The sequence below is a fragment of the Amia ocellicauda genome, chromosome 4 (assembly GCF_036373705.1).
Source record: "Amia ocellicauda isolate fAmiCal2 chromosome 4, fAmiCal2.hap1, whole genome shotgun sequence".
NCBI lineage: Eukaryota > Metazoa > Chordata > Actinopteri > Amiiformes > Amiidae > Amia > Amia ocellicauda.
The window spans coordinates 10,743,135-10,762,601 of NC_089853.1; the positions used below are offsets into that span (position 1 = coordinate 10,743,135).

At 40.0% G+C, this 19,467-nt stretch overlaps 1 protein-coding gene across 1 annotated transcript in view; it reads left to right on the forward strand.

The window, feature by feature from the left end:
* The window catches only part of ttc17 (tetratricopeptide repeat domain 17), a 29,997-nt gene extending 20,461 nt beyond the window's left edge, over positions 1-9,536 (forward strand). The window contains exons 20-25 of the mRNA XM_066701017.1: positions 841-961; positions 1,528-1,687; positions 2,095-2,178; positions 3,344-3,463; positions 3,800-3,943; positions 5,425-9,536. Coding sequence (XP_066557114.1) covers positions 841-961; positions 1,528-1,687; positions 2,095-2,178; positions 3,344-3,463; positions 3,800-3,943; positions 5,425-5,556 — 761 coding nt within the window. The 3' untranslated portion in view covers positions 5,557-9,536. The remainder of the gene's footprint in view (positions 1-840; positions 962-1,527; positions 1,688-2,094; positions 2,179-3,343; positions 3,464-3,799; positions 3,944-5,424) is intronic.
* Positions 9,537-19,467: the final 9,931 nt, after the last annotated feature.

The window sequence follows — 19,467 nt, forward strand, 5'->3', positions numbered from 1 at the left end:
TTAAATACTTCTCTACAGGCTGCAGATTGTGTTACAGGTAGCCTCATCTTGAAATGAAAACATAATTTTAATCCATGTACAGTTAAAGCTGTTCCAATAGTGTGATATATGTCAAATGGATACAATAAATGAACTAGGTTTATGAAGTGATTTAGAGCTCCCGATGGAATAAAAAGTAGAAGAGACTGTGGCCTTCCAGGAACTAGGATTGCGACCCCCTGTTGTACAGTCCCCTGTCATTTTTTGGAACTTGCAGAGAAGTATTCAAATTAATTCATTTTCTAATTCAAGCAGTTTGAGTACTGTGTTGCAACAAAATCTAGAGCATTCACCTTCCCCCAGGAGTTTCACAACCTCGACCCTTACAGAAGATATACCAGGGCTTTCAAAACGGACTGTGACTTTCTACGTCATGGCGTTCTCTGTCGTTAACCTTGGATGATGTTTTCTGATCTGCGCTTTGTTCTACATTTAATTCTACTTACTTTCCCCAACTCTGTTACAGTTACGCAACTTGTATGCCATTTCTGCTAACACTTCTACTGAACTTCCCCAGTATAACAATTTTGCCATGCTGTAGTTTAAACTAGTCACTTAAAACTGTATTATACTTTGATTTTTGAAAAATGTTATTTCTCGAAGATACAATTGTTACAAAATGTCACCATGATTTAATTACCTACTTCTATACATATATTCTAGGAGGTCTTTCTGTTCATCATCATAACTAAATCAGTTAAATTAGATCTTTTATGTAATTATCAAAGTGTCAGATGTCTTTGAAGTGACTTACTATATTGTGTAGGCTTGTTGGCCTTTCATTACTGTTTATCTTTGCAGGAAAACGCAGGGACTACCTGAGCCTGGGCTGGCCTAGCCCGGACGAGTGCCAGCGCATCCGCCGGGTGGAGCTCACCACAGTGGCTAGCACCTGGCTGGCTGTGTCCGCAAAGAATATCGAGTGAGTCCATTGTCCTGCACGTAACATTCAGCTCCACTGACTCTGCACCAGGGGTTTCCAACCAGCAGCACATCTTCAAGACCTTCTGCTTTTTCTTCCACTTAGCGATTAATGACATAACTGAACCATTTATTGGCTTTTCTCGTGTTAGCATGATCTTCAGCCGGTACATTAGGAGGCCCCTTAAACCTCTTAGATTATATATTATTACGTTAGACTAGGTTTGGAAAGTGCTGGTTTACTGCAACAATTGGCAACCCTGGGATTTGATAAGCCACAAAATAATTAGATTTTCTATTAATCTAAGATTATATTGAATTGAACCAGTCACACATTGTTCCCAATGTTCAAGCAGTGCCCGTTCTCCGGACCTGGCAGCCTGTTGTAGTCTGTTGCAGCTTGACTCTCCACCTGCCAGATCATGCTAGAGACATGTTACTTCCAGCTAAGAACTTGATTTAACCATGATTTCTGATGTGTATTACAATATAGCATGTCAATGCAAATTTGTTTCTGTGTCAGGTCCGTCAAGTTGAAAATCTCCTTCTCTCTCTCTCTCTCCACAGCATCACAGAGCACATTGACTTCGCCACCCCACTGCAGGAACCCGCGGTGGAGCCCGTGTGTAACGCCAACCTCCCTGCCACTATGCACACCCTGGACCACCTGTCAGGAGTTGCCAACCGAGGCGGCATCCACTACACTGGAGAGAGCCAGCTCCGAGAGGTACCCTCCCCTACCCTGCGGACACCTCCTAAGTCTTATGGCTTTGGTCTTATGCTTTCCAGACCAAATGTAAACGAAATTAACTGAACACTGTATTTCCCCAAAATGGCAAACCATATGGAAAAATGAGGAATCTGAGATTTAGGTGTTCATATTTTCTCATTTGGAAGCTAAGTCATTTATTACTTGAAATAAGCAGGCAAAACATATTTTAAGCTTGTTTGCCTAGTGTGAATACCCAAGTAAATATAAGATACTAATGTACTATGACAAAATGTAAGTGGTTCTCTTGTGATTTACCTCATTGATGTATCATTGAAGTTGGGTGGAGACAGTCTGGATTGACTAGAGCTTTGAAGTTGGGTGGAGATGGTCTGAATTGACTAGAGCTTTGATCTTACCTCCAGGTACTGCAGAATCTGGGCAAGGACAAATACTCACCCCAGTCATTTGAGCAAGTGGGAACACGCATTGCAAAGGTCCTGGAAAAGGTATGACGACCATTCACGAAAAGATAACTTAATTTAGGTTGGTTGGAGATGGTCTTGATAGCGGTGGAGACTGGCAGTATATATAAATGGTGATCTAAATGTCTGTGCACCTGCAGTCATTAATAATACAGTTCCATTTAGCTGGTTTATTCTATATTGCTGGATAATAATGGGTGGACAATGTGTCTGCAAGTTTATGCAGACTGTTTGGAAAACTGTATGGCTAATTATTGCAGGTGCACAGGGACTTTTGATTACCCTGTATTTCAGATTCTTACCTACAGAAATTATTGCAGGTTTTCAAATGCTACAAAATACTCCTTCTCCTTTGGCTGTTAAAGATGACTACTTTCAATTATCATGAAGTACAGTGCTTTTGTAAAGCTTTCCACTTTAAGTAATGCAGAAAAAACTATTAATGAACTATAATGATTAATAGGGGTATTGAATCAGTTGGAATGTTTAATATTAATTGAAAAAATAATATTTGGGAAGAAATAAATTGAGAAGCACAACATCCCTAATAAAAACAAAAAATGCTACACTAGGTTACAGATATGTATTAACAGACAATCTAACTAGGAAAATATATTCAGAGCAATTTTTCCATTCCTTGTAATACAAATTGGTTTCTGAATATTTGCAGTTATAACTGCATATAGAATACGTGGAAAAGAGAACAACCGCACCACCTTAAAACAATTAAGTGGGTGGCATATAAAGATCTGGTCTTAAACACATTCTCCAAAGAAAATTATTTAAGCTACAATGGGGAGTTAAACCAAACATTTGTAATAAGTATCAACATTTTTCTAACAGGCTCTGCATCCCTAACAAGCATGTGCGTGTCACGGACCTCTTTTTATGATGCTGTAATTTCTGGATGGGGGCAGTTTCTCTTAAACTTTCTAAGTTTCCTTGGATTAAATTATCAGAATTCAAGAACATTAAACAACAACAAAAAATCAGATTGAGTGTTGTCCTAAGTAAAGCTGATCTGTGAAAATGGAAAATAGAATGGTTGCATTTTTTCTTGAATTCGTATGAAAATAGTGGAAAGAAGCTGGCATGGTTATTCATACTTGCTTGCTGGCTGTTATGTTCTAGATTGGCTTTGAGAGGGCCCTATCGTGATCCTTGCTCTAAATTTGTTTTCCTCCTGCAGAACCAGACGTCCTGGGTGCTTTCCAGCATGGCAGCCCTGTACTGGAGGGTCAAGGGCCAAGGAAAGAGAGCCATTGACTGCCTGCGCCAGGCCCTCAACTATGCTCCACATTACATGAAGGTGGGCATCCTCACTCCACTGCCACTTCAAACAGGACTTAATTAACATTTTATTGAGAGTTTCAGACATCGTTATTCCTCTTGAAGAAGCCTAGAAGTCATAGCAGTGGGGTGTGTTGACCAATTAGAGATTGCAAATTGGGGTATGGCAAGACAATATCCAGATTTAAAAGAGGAGGAGGATATGGTGGTGGTGGCAGACGTTTTCTCACAATGGCAGCATTTGTGCACAGCTGGGTAAAGTTGTTTCATTGTGCACTGAGACAATCCATTAGTGTCTTGGGGCATCAGTGATTTCATGGTCTTGATGGTTTCCTTGTGCTTCCCCCTCCTCTAGGATGTTCCCTTGATCAGCCTGGCTAACATATTCCACAACGCCAAGCTGTGGGAAGATGCCATTACTGTTGCCAGCATGGCAGTGGAGATTGCACCCCACTTTGTAGTCAACCACTTCACCCTTGCCAACGTTTACATCGCCATGGTAAGACTGGTGGGAGGAGGGGGTTCAAGGGGGGGGCAGTTAACTTAACTATATCAGTCCTGGAATAAGTGATTCTTGACTTCATGTTTGTTTGCTAGCATACACTGTAGAAATAGTGCTCTCACTTCTAACCAGTGGTGGAATTGGGCAGGAATGCTGTGGTGGGAATGAAAATTTGAACCCGACCACGTTTCGGGAGTAATTAGAGACATAGCAGATTTCCTGTTTCGGCTTTAAATATGAGCTTCAAGCTGAGTGTTTACTCTGAAATCTAGTGTATTTATTAGTGCTGAAGTATTAAATTTTTTGGGGGGTAATAGGTTAAAATTTTAGTCGTAACTCTTAGGATCTGCTCATGGTCATATTTCGTTCCTCAGCGAGGTTAGCAATTTCAAGACATACCATAACGGTGAGGGGACTTCAACTTTCAGTCAACTACATTGTGATATTCAAACACAGATGTACTAAATGATTGAACACATCAACCATTTGATGTGGAGTTTTGTTGGGCAGAGTCATTACACTGCCTGCGAAACAAAGTTAGAAATCTTTGCTTGTTTGAATGTATCTGTTACTCTGTTCCACCGGTTGACACCGGAACAGAGGATGATTCTGGGTGATGTCATTCCTATTTATAGGATCTTGAGTGGCACCCAATATAATAACTGAAATGAATTCAGGATTTGGCATTATTTTATGAAAATGCACAATACATACATGATGTTGTGATATTTAATTTAATTTCATAATGCGCAGTGAACCACTACATAATCGGCTAGAAATGCAATCCGTTTTAAATCAGACTGTCATCTGTGTAAAGGAGTAAATACAGATAACATTTGCCTGAACACAGTTTGTTCATATTGATAATAAAGAGGAGCTGGACACGAGGGACATCTGGTCTCTTTAATTGAAGACAGGTAAATTTTATTATTAAAAAAATACTTTCCCCATTTCAATTTGGAGTTTGCACTTCTGGTCCTGCTGACCCCTGTAAGCCTAGGTAGCACAGATTCCACTCAGTACCTGTATAGCGTGGTCTGTTGAATACTGTTTTTTGTTAATCTGTATTGACATTTTTGGTTATTGTAATAAGATTTATATCTCACAGTAACAACCTTTAAAGTTTGTCTGCTCTCCTTATATCCATACTTAGTAATAAATATATATTTGTAATAGCTTCTTAATCTCTTAAACAATCACTTTGGTCAGCTATATAGGGTTCCCCCAGTGATTTCTTCCCAATTCCACCATTGCTCATTACTAGTCTAGCCCTGTTTTCATGGTCAATAGGAACCACACATTTGGGGAAGAGAACGGTTTTATTGTGAGCAATCGCAACTAACAAAAATAAAACCTTGAATAGGAGCAGTAGATGTAGTGTGTGCAGAAGGCTGGTGTAGATATGTCGGGGGGGGGGGGAAATGTTAATTCCACAGCAGCTGGGAGTTGTAATATACCAGGGCTGTGTACGTTTACAGGAGGAGTTTGAGAAGGCCATGCGCTGGTACGAGTCCACTCTCAAGCTGCAGCCCGAGTTTGCCCCGGCCAAAGACCGACTGAGGACCATACAGTGCTACCTCCTGACCAAGAAGGAGCGACGTGGCCCCTAGGACTGCCGGACAATGGGGCAGCGAAGAGGCACAGCCCCAGGCTGGGGAGGCAAGGGGAGCGGTGGGGGGGGGGCGGGGTGTTGCTTCAGGGCATATACACACATGTGGAACTAAAGTTGGTGTCCTCATTCTCATTGAAAACCACCAGAGTGGTGTATCATTGAAATAAAACACCCAGACATTTCAATTCCAGGTGTCTGCACCATGCCAGATCCAGTGTGTGCTGCAGAGCTGGAAAAAATGCTAAGAGGACTAGATTTTGGCCTGTGCCAGACCTTTAGTTTTAAAATTTGATTGGATTTTGAAAACATGCTCAACACCACTTGAGGAATCCAGATTGCATAGGGGCGAAGAAGAAGAAAAACAACAAAAAAGTTTTAATTGAAACGTTTGATAAATCGATGTCAGAAGCCAACTAAACAATAAAGTAGAAATTTCCCTTCTGTTTACTCATCCAAAAAGGCCTGTCTAGTCGTCGTGCTCTGTGAGATTCTCACCAGGGGTGGGCTTGGAATGGAACTAATAACCTGAGTTAGTGCAGCTAATTAAAGGGTGTAATTCAGATAACCCCTTATCTGTTGCAGGCAAAATAAACTTATTTAGAAAATACACCACACACTTTAAAGCACTAGTCAAGTTTTTCCCATCAGCACTTCTGCCATGCTCGTAACTACTTCTCTGTCTGAAGCTTTCAAGTATTTAAGTTCAATGGGCCGCTAGTATGATATAGTCAGAGGTGGGGTCACAGTGGTACCATTTAATTATTGCTGTTTATAATACTGTAAATTAGATTGGAAACTCCAAATGAATCATTCTGACTCCAATATGATCCATCTGATTTCAGAGTCTTAAGTAAAAGTAGAATAATTATTTTAAGGACCATTATGAACAGACCATCAGAGGTTAGATGGTCAGTTTCTGTAAACAGAAGGCATCTGTTGATTACCACAATGTATTTGTGCTCAGGAAAATGAACCGACAAAGAAACCGCAACAAACTTTTTTTTTTAAATAATCTTTATTTTGCTGCTGGAAATGTTTTCAAAATCAGATCAACTTGTTTGCACTAACGGGGACCATAAAGGGGACCTGTATAAACAGAAAAAAAGTTAATCTTACAGGAAATATAACTGAACAGTGAAGATGACTGAGGCTGAAATAACTTGAATATTTTATTTTAATTTTTTATTATACATCCTCAGTTACAGAAACTGCATTTAACTCAAGTAATGAAATTCACAATTCTTATTTTAGATTAAGATGCATCTACCACAATTATTTAGCCAGTGCTGCTTTCTCTTTAAGGCTTTTAAATCGAATGTTGATATTGTAGGACAATTTGAATTTGTGTTTTTTTTTTTTTTTTAACCTACAATACACTTTTAAGCAAGGATTGGTCTAAGCATAAGAATAAAGGAAACCTTTCCAGCAAGAGAAGGCCACATAACCCATCATTGGAATCCTGATTTTCAAATTCTCTTGTTCGCAAACTCTTGGCTGACATGAAGCTCCTCAACTCTGTACTTGTTTACTGCTTCTGCACCTAAAGTGTCTACTAATTTATGTGGCCTACTCCACATTTCACTTTGGACTGCAAAAGCTATTCAAATTCTTCTGATCATGACCCAATTGTCCCCTCTGTACCTATTTGGCTGTAGCTAAGCATTACTCTTTCTTGAAGGCTTGCCCTCAATCCAAATGGACCGCTTCCTTTTCTTTCTCTTCTTATGGTGTGTCCTGATGACATTCTGACACATCCTTAACCTAGCCTCTGCACATGTCTGCAGCATGCTCCTTCCTGTTTCTGCCCTAGGAAATGTTTGAACACATCTCTCTATGTGTTTTCAGACCTACACTATAAACAAATAAGTAGTCTTTTTTTGTTCTGTTTCACAACATTCACTCACCATAAAAGATTGAGAAAGCAAATCAAGGTTTGACTGAATAATTGTTGTAGACACCTTTTATGAGATCCAACTTAATTGTGTTCTACCTTTGTTTGGGTTCACAAAATGCCAGCTTTGTGATCAAGTTTTCTGGTGTGAATTGAGCAGCCCAGAAACTAGGCTTTAATCCCATTGGTTACAGGAATACAAGATACAATATGCTTTGACATATACTTTCCCCTGATGTTGTCCTCTTTGCACAACATCCCAGTTTATTTTACATTTAAAGATGCAACTTAACTCATATTTCTGGCAGGAGAACATTCTAAATTTAGCCATCAAGTCTGTTCTCAAATTAGATTTAAAAGATCTGTTTGTGCTCACGGAAAGCAACCTGCAACATATGGAACTGCAAGCTCTTGAAGGGACATGGACTCTTTAGCATAGCAGTTGGGAGTTAAAAACACTTTCCGCTTTCCACGGTGTCAGTCTGAAGGTTTGGAAACGTTTTACGTTAACAAATTTGGAAAAAGTTTTTCCACTGATTAAAATCAATAGATAAGTAACCGTGTTAATACACCTTCCTTCAGTGTTGACCCACGCTGTAATGGCATGGGTATGGGGACTCAGGGTATCGTGAAGAAGTTATCTTGTTGATTTAGGACAGACTGTCAGTGTTTTTTGGGCCACAAAAAACAGTCCTAAAGCTGTGGCCAGCGTGACCCGTAATAAAGCATTGGCCAAGGGTTATGCATACATTGACTTGGGAGATCTCAAAACGCAAATTACAAACTTGTACCTTATGGCATCTTTTATTTATAGGTGCTAGAAAGTGGCTTCTGACTATGAATGAAACTGATCTGGTAGAGGTTTTTCATTTGAAATTTCTCAGTAGGGCAAAGTTAGGATTGGGTATTGGCTTTAGTTTCTGTCCATATGGAAGACACATATATGTACACTATATGTGATGTATCTTTTACAAATATTTGTAATAGATTTAGAATACAAATATAAACATTCTAAATATGAGTTTTCCATAACATAGTGACAAATCAGGCCTTGTTATCACAAGCTCTACCCCATTGATATACGTGCCATTTCTAAAAAGAAAACCATTATGTGTCTGCCCAGCAATCTGAGCTACAGACTTTCGTAGCTGTGTCGCAACTGCAGTGTAACTTGTTCATGGTTTTTAATCATGGAGTGCTACTCTAGAATCTGTGTTAAAATTCCTTATTTTACCAAAAAGGGGTATTTAAAATGTACTGACCTATCACACACCCAAGTTAGATTCGTTTTGTGTTGAGCTTGCATCCTCTCTTTATATGTTGACCAGTTGCACATGGCATATCTAACCATTGAAGTGCACAGTGTGGCGTCTGTCTAAAAGGGTGCAATATTGAATCGTACCAAATTCAGGGCAGTTTATTCTGACTCTGTCTTGGCAAAGAATAAACACTTGGAATAACCTGTCATCGAAAATTCCCTACCTCCCCTGCAATATTCACATCTCAGAAGTGGGTTGAGACCCCATGTCAGGATTTCCATTGTCTTCCATTGTAGCTGTCCTGCAACAACACATGCAGAGTAAATGAGTACACTAAAAGTTGTTAAACTGACTTGACTTCTTTTCTCTCTGTAATTTATTTTCTTTTCCATTGATCAGAGGTCTCAAATTTCAGGTCTTGTTATGGGACGCAAAAGGTTTTATTCTTTTAGACTGCTGGTCGCGTTGTACTTTCAACTGTGTTCTTAAGGTGGTGCTAGTGTATTGCACATTCTGGGAGAAACTATTTGGAGTCGAGTGTTTAAGCACGGTGCCTTCTTTACTGCTGAATACATTACAAACGCCACCATATAATTACAGATAAGACTGTTAATTGTTTTGGAAAAGAAAAAAAACAGTGCATATTTGTATATGTAACTAAAGGATTATCAATAATAAAACTGATTTAATATAACTTTCAAAGCAAGTTCTAAATAAGATGAAATAGTGGATTTGTAAATAAAATCAATAAACTCAAACACCAGGAACCAGGAATGGTGTTTTTTGTTTTTGTTTTGTTTTTCCATTAAAGGTTAACTGGTAAAATAATTGCATTGTGATTTTATTTTATTTTTCATATTATAAAAACTGCTGGATTTTCTATTTGTTCAAGAAGTTGCCAACCTCTTGTCTTAACAACTGCTTGAATTATTCCTTTGTTTTCCTTTTCCTGTTTTCATTATAGTGAAAAATCTTTTAAACCCTATGACATTATATATAATTTTGCCATATATCAGATTCCTGTGGGCTGAAGAAGAAACTAATTCATCTTTTTTCCCCTTGTATATTGTAGCAGCCTTCGTGTTGAGCAGTCTATAATTGGTCTGCATTAATATCACTGTAGATGCCACACAGGGATATTAGCCCCCTCACAAGTTATACCCCCCCCCCCCATGTTTGTTACACATGAACACATGAGTTATATTGTGGGGCACACCATCCTGAATTTCACCAACCTTTGCCCCCTTCATGAGATGCAGGTGCCCCCTGGGAACACATTTCTGGAGCTGCCACAGACTAATTTATTGACAAACACTATCTTATTATTTTATATGATATTTTGCTAATTGTCTAAATGGGTGGAAAAAATTCTTACTGATGATTACTTTGGGATATACTGTGGGAAATGCCTGTAAAACTGAGGAATGTGAGGTGAGACTAATTAAGCATGGAGAGTAGTAGGGAACTGTGATAACTAACCATAGAAGACTAAAGCAAAATCCATGCATGGTTAAACCAAGGGGAGAATGCAAAAATCTTCTGCAGATTTACTTTGGTCAGCTTTTTCCATAAGTGACGTTTCATTAGAGGTTTTACAAAGAAATTGCTCAGTGACTAAGACATTTCTGTTTCAGGACCTGGTCCTGCTGCAGTCCCACTGTGTGCTACCCGGAGCGACTTCCTGTCCTCTTTGTGCTCCTTCCAATCACTACAGCGTCAGTCCTATTGTCAGGAATGTGCAAGTCATTTCCCTTGTTATAGCTCAACTATCATCATCAGGAGCTGCAGATGCTGTTCATTCTATGAAGAAAAACAGACAGTTTTATCCTCAGCGGGGGGAGTAATCCATGGTGTAAATTATTTGTCTGCTAATTGGTGCTCTTTTGCTTACTAAAATCTGATAATCTGAGTTTTCTTGGCAATAGACTTGTCTCCATTGATAGACCATCCATGCTTAATGTTTTGTTTTTTAGGTTTGATGTGGAAAAGATCACATCCAACACAACAGATTGTCCTGAATTGGATTCATTTCCTGGATCTTAAATCATACCATTAAAAAAATTATAAAAATAACTGAACATTTTTTTTTAAAGCCATTTTTTCCCTGATTTAGTTATTCTCCCCCCCCCTCCCCCAAAGAGTGGTTTCTATAGGCATTCAGGGTTTTCCTATTTGTCCCAAAGCACTGAGAACTCAAAAATAAACCTTTGCATCTCCACACGGATTTATTTGGGGAGTTCCATATGCATTACAATCAAGTCCACTAGGTGGCATCCAAGAGCTTTGGGTTGCACTTTCTGATTCCAATTTTCTTTTCATTATTTATTTGTTGTCTAGACAGACCAGACTAAAAGATTTTGCTCCAAGACAACCATGGTCCACTGTAACTGCAGACAAATAAATAAATAATCGGAAAGTATTTGAGTTATTTACCGTTCTGCAGTTGAGGACACAGTGTTTTATTTGTCTTGCATCAGACCAACTGTAAATCTCCTGCAGCCTGGACAGAGTTAATACTCCTGCTTCTGACCCCATTTTGTGCATTTTACACCCAAATCGTACCAGTAAGTTGCACTCTCTGTTTACCCCAAAATTATCGGTCATGCTGTCCACTCTCTTCATGCTGGGCAATCCACCATCTCAAGCTGCTGTCATTAGGTGCCTCAAGTGTAATCTTTTTGCTGGCAAAATATGATGACATAAAAGTGAAGATGTTTTGTAGCATTCAATGGTATCTAACCCTGGTTCTGGAGAGACAACGTGCCACAGGTTTTTGTAGAGGTCTTAAAATAATCAGTGACATATTACCTGAAATCAATGGCGATGTTGACCAGCTAATAAAAAATGGTTCAGTATAGGGACACCGAGATCTGCGGCTCAGGTGTTCTCAAACCTGTAAAGCTCTCCTCCAAATCGCAACTTGCGAACACAAACACTTAAAATAGCCAATTCATATTTAGAGAATTTGCTACTGACATCTATTTTGTATTTGTTACAAACTGAAAACTATGAAATGTTTGCTACTGCACTTTGCTTAGAGTTGCCAATCACCTGCCAAAACATTTGCAGATAATCAAGAGCTTCTAAACAGTACATGTAATGGCCAAAACCCAAAATGCTCCTGTCTGTACTAGGCTCAGACTAAGAAGAGCTGGGGGCTTGGAATTCAATTTTCTCTGAATCTTCCAGTTAGTGCCACTCAACAAATCATCTAACTGTGAGGTTGATGTTTCTAGAGTTTCTAAAAGCAAAGAGCCCCCTTCACATCCAGCACAGTGTTAGTACCAGGGCACGCCCACTGTCACATTGCCCAGCCTGGTGGCCTGAATTTGTCCTTGATGGCAAGGGAATGGTGAGATTTGCTGTGATAAATGGCCGGTGTTAGTCATGTATTCTGTGGGGACCTTATCAAATACTCACTGAGTGTCTAAGATCGGAAAAGTCTGGACTCTCTTTCTATGATAGTTTCATCAGGGCTATGCGCTACACTAAATTGCAAGGCTCGTTTCATGAAAATGTTTGCAAATAGCCACCACGGTTTCAAACTTCAGATGGTGGAGAAAATCATTTTCTATACCACACCATGAAAGTGAATTATGCGGGGGGTGGGATGTTCTTAAAGCATAGTTAAACCAGGACTCGCTAGATTCCTCTCCTGGCTTTTCTGGAGCTGAGCTGATTGTATTTGGGACCCCCTGAATGGAAAAGAGGCCTCCCGGGCAACATTTATGGGCTTACGTTTTCTGTAAACCTTGGGAAGCCGAATATCTGTCCCCAGGTTTGTGGAGACACCAGGGACCTCCACCTCAGTTCTGGCAAGCCCTGAAGTGCAGAAGTGGACTGATTGATTGATTGATTGATTGATTGTATGTATTTGTGAGAGGGCAGGGTTGAGTCCTCTAAAACACAGGCGGTGATGGTTCCTACCCCTGCCTGTGTTTTCACGAGCAGCCTCAGGACCTGAAGCCTGTTAGCTCTCAGTTTTGTAACCATGGCTGCATTGCATCTGCTACACTTTTTCTTTTTTTTTTTCTTTTTTTTCACGGCAAGGGTGGAAACAAGACGGATTTTCTCGCTCTCGCTCTCTTTCTTTCTTAATTCCTGCTTTATCCCTGCAGGGGGCTCTACTTGGCTTGGCCAGCTGATTGCTCGTGACCAGGTATTTCCCAAACATGCCAGCGCACCCCAGAGGAACTCTGCTGCTGAAAATAACGCAAGGAAGAGGAGGAGGAGGAGGAGGAGGAGGAGGAGGTGGTGGTGGGCGGCTGTGCCGTGCTGAACGGAGAGAAGAGACTCCTCGGGCTTGCAATGTGCTTCGCCTCGAAAAGGAGAAATGGCCACGGAGACTGGACTCCTGCACCGAAAAGGGGAATCATCAAAAAATAACAAGCACTTGCCAGAAAATTTGAAGACCCCTAACACAAACTCTAGGATCCTCTGCCTTTTCCTTCACTCCCTGCATCTTCACACATCTGAGGTACAGTTCAGAGCTGCTATACTAAGTTGAACATTTCCGATACAGTCTGAAAACACCATCCATTTGCACCCCCCAATGGCACTGATGAAGCTGGGGACATTTCATTGTTGCAGCTTTTTTCCCTCCTCTGACATCATGGTAGTGTGAGGTGTAAATGTCTAGACGTCAAATGTTTACACCTCACACTACCATGATGTCAGAGGAGGGAAAATAGCTGCAACAATGAAATGTCCCCAGATATAATATGATGGGCAGGTATGGTTGTGTTAAAATGCCTTGTCATATTGCCCAGGTATACCACTCTGTTGAGGGAAGTTACTTTTAACAACTAAACAGTCCAAGTGACAAGGGAGTTGAATGCAAATGTTACCAGATAAAAACAAGTCAGTATTTTGAAAACCAAGTACAGTCACTCTTCACAAATGCTGCACTTTCAGCATGTTCAACACTGTTTAAAATGTTAAATATGTGATGATAATAATAACTATGCCTACAATAACTATATAATTTTTTCTTACAGTGGTGTAAAGGGAATCGTATAGAAAAATGTAATTGGAATTCAGTAATGCAATACATTTTTGTCTCCCCAACAATACACCATAGCCATACCTTATACCACTGTTTATTCTTATTCCTACAATTATTGAAGTTATCATTATTAGTATGAGTATCAATAGTAATTCCTAAATTGACTCAGAAAGCAATTTGTTTTTTAATATCTCAAATGTCTTCTTTTTGTCTTTTGGAAGGAGATGCAGAGAAAGGGGATGGTAGAGGCCCAGAAAGACAGCAGACTCCACTTCGCATCAGGGATTGGGTCTCTGAGAAACAGTGAAAACTGTACCATTACTGGAAAGACATGCTATAAACAAACTGGACCAATGGAATTCAAGGAAAACACAGTCTAGACATTTCCCATTAGTATTTTGAAAACCAGCCTAATTTTCTTTCGCATACCCACATTTGTGCAGGAAATGTAATCTGGTGTTCAATTCTCTTGTGCAAACCTTCATTGATAATAAGGCCTAGACAAATCAAAACATTATAAATCTGGACCCAATCACATTTTCATTAATTGACAGAAACCACGTTCTGATATTCACAAATAAAAAAGTGATCTAGTTCAGTTTTGATGGTTGCGATTTGCTGGTACTTTTGATTTGGTCTAGGCCTAAATCTAAAATAGGATATGTGTAAGTGCCCTATATTTTCTGAAAATGATACATTCACAGTGTCTGCAGTGGAATCCTATTAGATTTAACTATTGTTATCATTAACTATCGATCGCCATACATATTTTAATAAATGAGAGGAATCAAGTTTTCTGAATTTTGCTGACTAGTGGTCAGATTTGGGCAAGTCTCCCTCTACTTCAAACACCAGCCGCAGAAAAGCTTGGCCAAGACCTTATTTAGACGATGGGAGCCTCAAATGAATGATTCTACATTGAAAAAGTAAGGCCATGGTTTAAACAGTACCTACTAACCATATTCTTGTAGGAATTTGCCACAAGATCCATTCATTCCATAAATGTTTGACCTCTTCAGTGCTCAGAAGCTGGACTGTGACACAATTACAATTCAAATCCTCCAAAAACAGGAGTTACATTGTTGATGTAGTGGTGGACAGCAATGGGCCTGTTGCTACAATTTCGGCAGTGACTTCTTGACTAACCTGAATAATCGACGGTATGAATTTTAAAAATAATGGCATTTACAGTAAGATGAGAGTAGTAAAAACATATCACAGATTAATATTATTAGAATAATGCTAACATTGGCTCAACACACTTAGGCTATATATTCATGAGCGCAAGGGTGAAAACAGATACTTGATAAGGAAACACATTGGCTGTAGGAACAAAGATTGGTCATTGCTTCTGTTCTTGCAAATATAAATAAATACAGTGATTACAACGGAAGAAAGATGGCACGTTAAGCGCCTCACGTATTAAAAAAAGAAAAATATGAATTTAGTTTACGCTTGAGTGCAATGAACCATGTGCAAAAACAACGTTACACAAGCCCCCCTAATGAACTGTGCAGCCAACTTTTATTTTTTATTTTCCTCCTTTTCATAAAAAGGCGTGTTTTTCCCCCTCATGTAAAATGCTCGAAATAGAAGCAGCACTACTAGGGATACTATATATAGCAGCCAGTCGATGTAAACACAGTGTCTCTCTTGAAATTTGCAGTCACACGTGTCCTTTATAGATTGTTTTAAACATAAATTATATATGTATTGCAGTGGGATTCTTCTGAGATGTGTTCTCTAGCCAGTAAAAGCAAAAATGTCTAGGGCCTAAATATAGACTTTCTCGTTTTAATTTTAAATAATATTTTACCAGGGTGGGGGTACAATGTATATGAAAAACACACAACAATAACGTGTCATTACCACTATCTTGGAAAATATATATTTGGCCCTGCACAAGATATACTATATATATATTTTACATATAAGACATGAAAGGCTATATCATCTATATTATTGCCAACGTTTATCAGTTACCTCGACGATAAAATGTATAGTGTCCCCTATCGAAACGTTGCCTAAACGGTCTAGTTGGTTTTAATTTGGCATTAGCACGGGGAAACTATATAAACGTTACATTTAATGTTTCCAGTGTAACCCTTATTGTATTGCATGTTATGCTCTTTATATTTTCAAAAACATACTGAGGTTTAACAAAACAACCTGCATTGGTCTCAGATTACTTTGCTTTATTGTTTGTGTTTGAAGCCACTGCACGTCTGCACGTCTGTGATATAAAGGAGGGGGTGGGGGGCTTCGTTTTTATTTAGACACCTCCGAATTGATTTCGATATTTTTATCATCTCGTTTATCAGAAATGGTATATAAATAGCCCTATTCAGGGGGTTGAATCGGAGACGCTTGTGCAGCAAACCGTGCGTTTATTTGTTGGGGGGGGGGGGTGTGTGACTTCAAGCTCTATTATGTAATCACACATGTGAACGGAAAGCCAGCGGCTGCGGCACGGCAGGGGTTAAAAGCATCATGCAGCATTCACTGCGCTTACAAACATATCAGGACTTACACAGCAAGACATTTCGATGCTAACCTGCTATCACGAGTTTATTATTATTATTATTATTATTATTATTATTATTATTATTATTGCATTGACATGAAATTAAATACATGAACGTGTTTACTTCCAGTGGGAACCGAGTCGTGAGTCTATCGGCGAGGTTACCCCAGCTCCGATATATGTATGTAAAAAAAATCGCATGGAGGGAAACATGCGCGGTTGCTGGAAGTATTTGCAAACACGGGCATTGAGCTCCCGACCAAAGCTAATAAATGAATTAATGAAACGAGAGATCAGCTCTTTCAATCACTTGTTGTTGTGAGTCGAGAATCACACTGAGAGACGGGTGTTGCGCAGGGGGGGCACATGTGATAGATGCAGCGCAGCCGTCCGTTCATAAATATTCAGGTGCCCAATCCTATTCCTGCGACTTCTTTGGGTTATTCTTGTGCAGCCGGCACTGAACCACGTGGGCCCGGCGAGGGAGGGGGCGACGCTATAAATAGCTCTCTAGCTCGGCTCCCATTGACATCATTTAGGCAAGAGAGATGGAAAAATAAACAGAGAGGGGGGAGGGGAAGGACTTCTCAATCTGAGCTTGAAATTCAAACAATCCCCCGTGCAGTTCCCCATAGTAAACAACAACACACACGAGGCCGTTTCCTAGAATGTGTCTGTGTCACCTAAACCGGGGCCGGAGGACATCAAACAAATTAAACCCACGAATAGGAAAACCTAGACAAATATTTTGGTCCTTTATGAATGGAGGGCTGGGAGTATTTCAACAAGCATATTGACTAATTTTAGGCTGGGGCCTATTTTGGAGCCATTTATCAGATATGATGCTTCCTCTACAGCCCTGTTCATATAGGGGAAGACTTGTGTTTTCACTCGTGTAGAAGCAAGGTTTCTTTCCAGGATGTTGTTTGCTTCCCTCTGGAATCAAAACACCACTTCATCATTGCCCTTACAATTCAATGACTTTTTTTATTTTGGAAGTTATCTACAGTGTTCTGTTTCCAGTTACTATTGCCCAATCATGTCGTTTTAACTCGTGAGATAAGGAAAACAAATAAATACTAATAGTAATAAACTTAATAAACATACTAATAATAACAATAATATTAATAATAGTCACCCGAAACCCAGTAAACAACAGGCAAAGTTCAAAATTTCACAGTTAATTTTGTTAATGAAAAGAAATCAATGCGTGAAGCAAGACCCAGTCACCAGTCAATATTTGTTGTGAATGAACGGAGTAGGTTGCGTGAACAACAAATGCTCACAGCCAATTGTCTAGGCCTGGGAATGATCTGTGTACTGTATAACTTACTTTGAACCAAAGTGGATGGGCTACAGCAGCAGGTTCCACTCCTGTCTGCTAAGAACAGGAAGATGAGGCTACAGTGGGAAAGTTATCATCAGAACTTAACAATTGAAGATTGGAAAAACTTTGCCTGGTCTGTTGAATCTCAATTTCTGTGTCAACAGTACAGGCTGGTGGTGGTCGTGTAATGCCGTGGGTAATGTTTTCTTGGCACACATTAGGCCCCTAAATACCAAGCATTGAGCATCATTTGAATGCCATAGCATACCTAAGCATTGTTGCTGACCATGTGCATCCCTTTATGGCCACAGTCTATGAGTTTTCAAATTGATACTTTCAGTAGGATAATGCACCATGTCACAAAGCACGCATCATCTCAAGCTGGTTCCACGAACATGACAGTGACTTCAGTTTACTCCAATGGCCGGTACTGTCCCCAGATCTCAATTCAATAGAGCACCTTTGGCATGAGGTGGAATGGGAGCTTTGTAGCATGAATGTGTGGCTGAAAAATCTGCAGGAAGTGTGTGATGCTATTGAGTCAGCATGGACCAAAATCCCTAAGGAATGTTTCCAGCACCTTGTTGAATCCATGTCTTGAACAATTCAGACTGTTCTGATTGCAAAAGTGGGTCCTACCTGGTACTAGATAGGTGTGTCTAATAAAGTGGCCACTGAGTGATATATATATATATATATATATATATATATATATATATATATATATACACCGATCAGCCATAACATTATGACCACTGACAGGTGAAGTGAATAACACTGATAATCTCGTTATCATGGCACCTCTCAGTGGGTGGGATATATTAGGCAGCAAGTGAACATTTTGTCCTCAAAGTTGATGTGTCAGAAGCAGGAAAAATGGGCAAGCGTAAGGATCTGAGCGACTTTGACAAGGGCCAAATTGTGATGGCTAGACGACTGGGTCAGAGCATCTCCAAAACTGCAGCTCTTGTGGGGTGTTCCCGGTCTGCAGTGGTCAGTACCTATCAAAAGTGGTCCAAGGAAGGAAAAGCGGTGAATCGTTGACAGGGTCATGGGCGGCCAAGGCTCATTGATGCACATGGGGAGCGAAGGCTGGCCTGTGTGGTCCGATCCAACAGACGAGCTACTGTAGCTCAAACTGCTGAAAAAGTGAATGCTGGTTCTGATAGAAAGGTGTCAGAACACACAGTACATCGCAGTTTGTTGCATATGGGACTGCATAGCCGCAGACCAGTCAGGGTGCCCATGCTGACCCCTGTCCACTGCCAAAAGCACCTACAATGGGCATGTGAGCATCAGAACTGGACCACGGAGCAATGGAAGAAGGTGGCCTGGTCTGATGAATCACGAGTTCAAGGTGTTGACTTGGCCTCCAAATTCTCCAGATCTCAGTCCAATCGAGCATTTGTGGGATGTGCTGGACACACAAGTCCGATCCATGGAGGCCCCACCTCGCAACTTACAGGACTTAAAGGATCTGCTGCTAACGTCTTGGTGCCAGATACCACAGCACACCTTCAGAGGTCTAGTGGAGTCCATGCCTCAACGGGTCAGGGCTGTTTTGGTGGCAAAAGGGGGACCTACACAATATTAGGCAGGTTGCCATACTGTTATGGCTGATCGGTGTATATATATACACACACTACTGTGCAAATGTTTTAGGCAGGTATGAAATAAATGCTGTAAAGTAAGAATGCTTTCAAAAATAGACATGTTAATAGATTATATTTATCAATTAACTAAATGCAAAGTGAGTGAACAGAAGAAAAATCTACATCAAATCCATATTTTGTATGACCACCCTTTGCCTTCAAAACAGCATCAATTCTTCTAGGTACACTTGCACAAAGTCAGGGATTTTATAGGCATATAGTCAGGTGTATGATTAAACAATTATACCAAA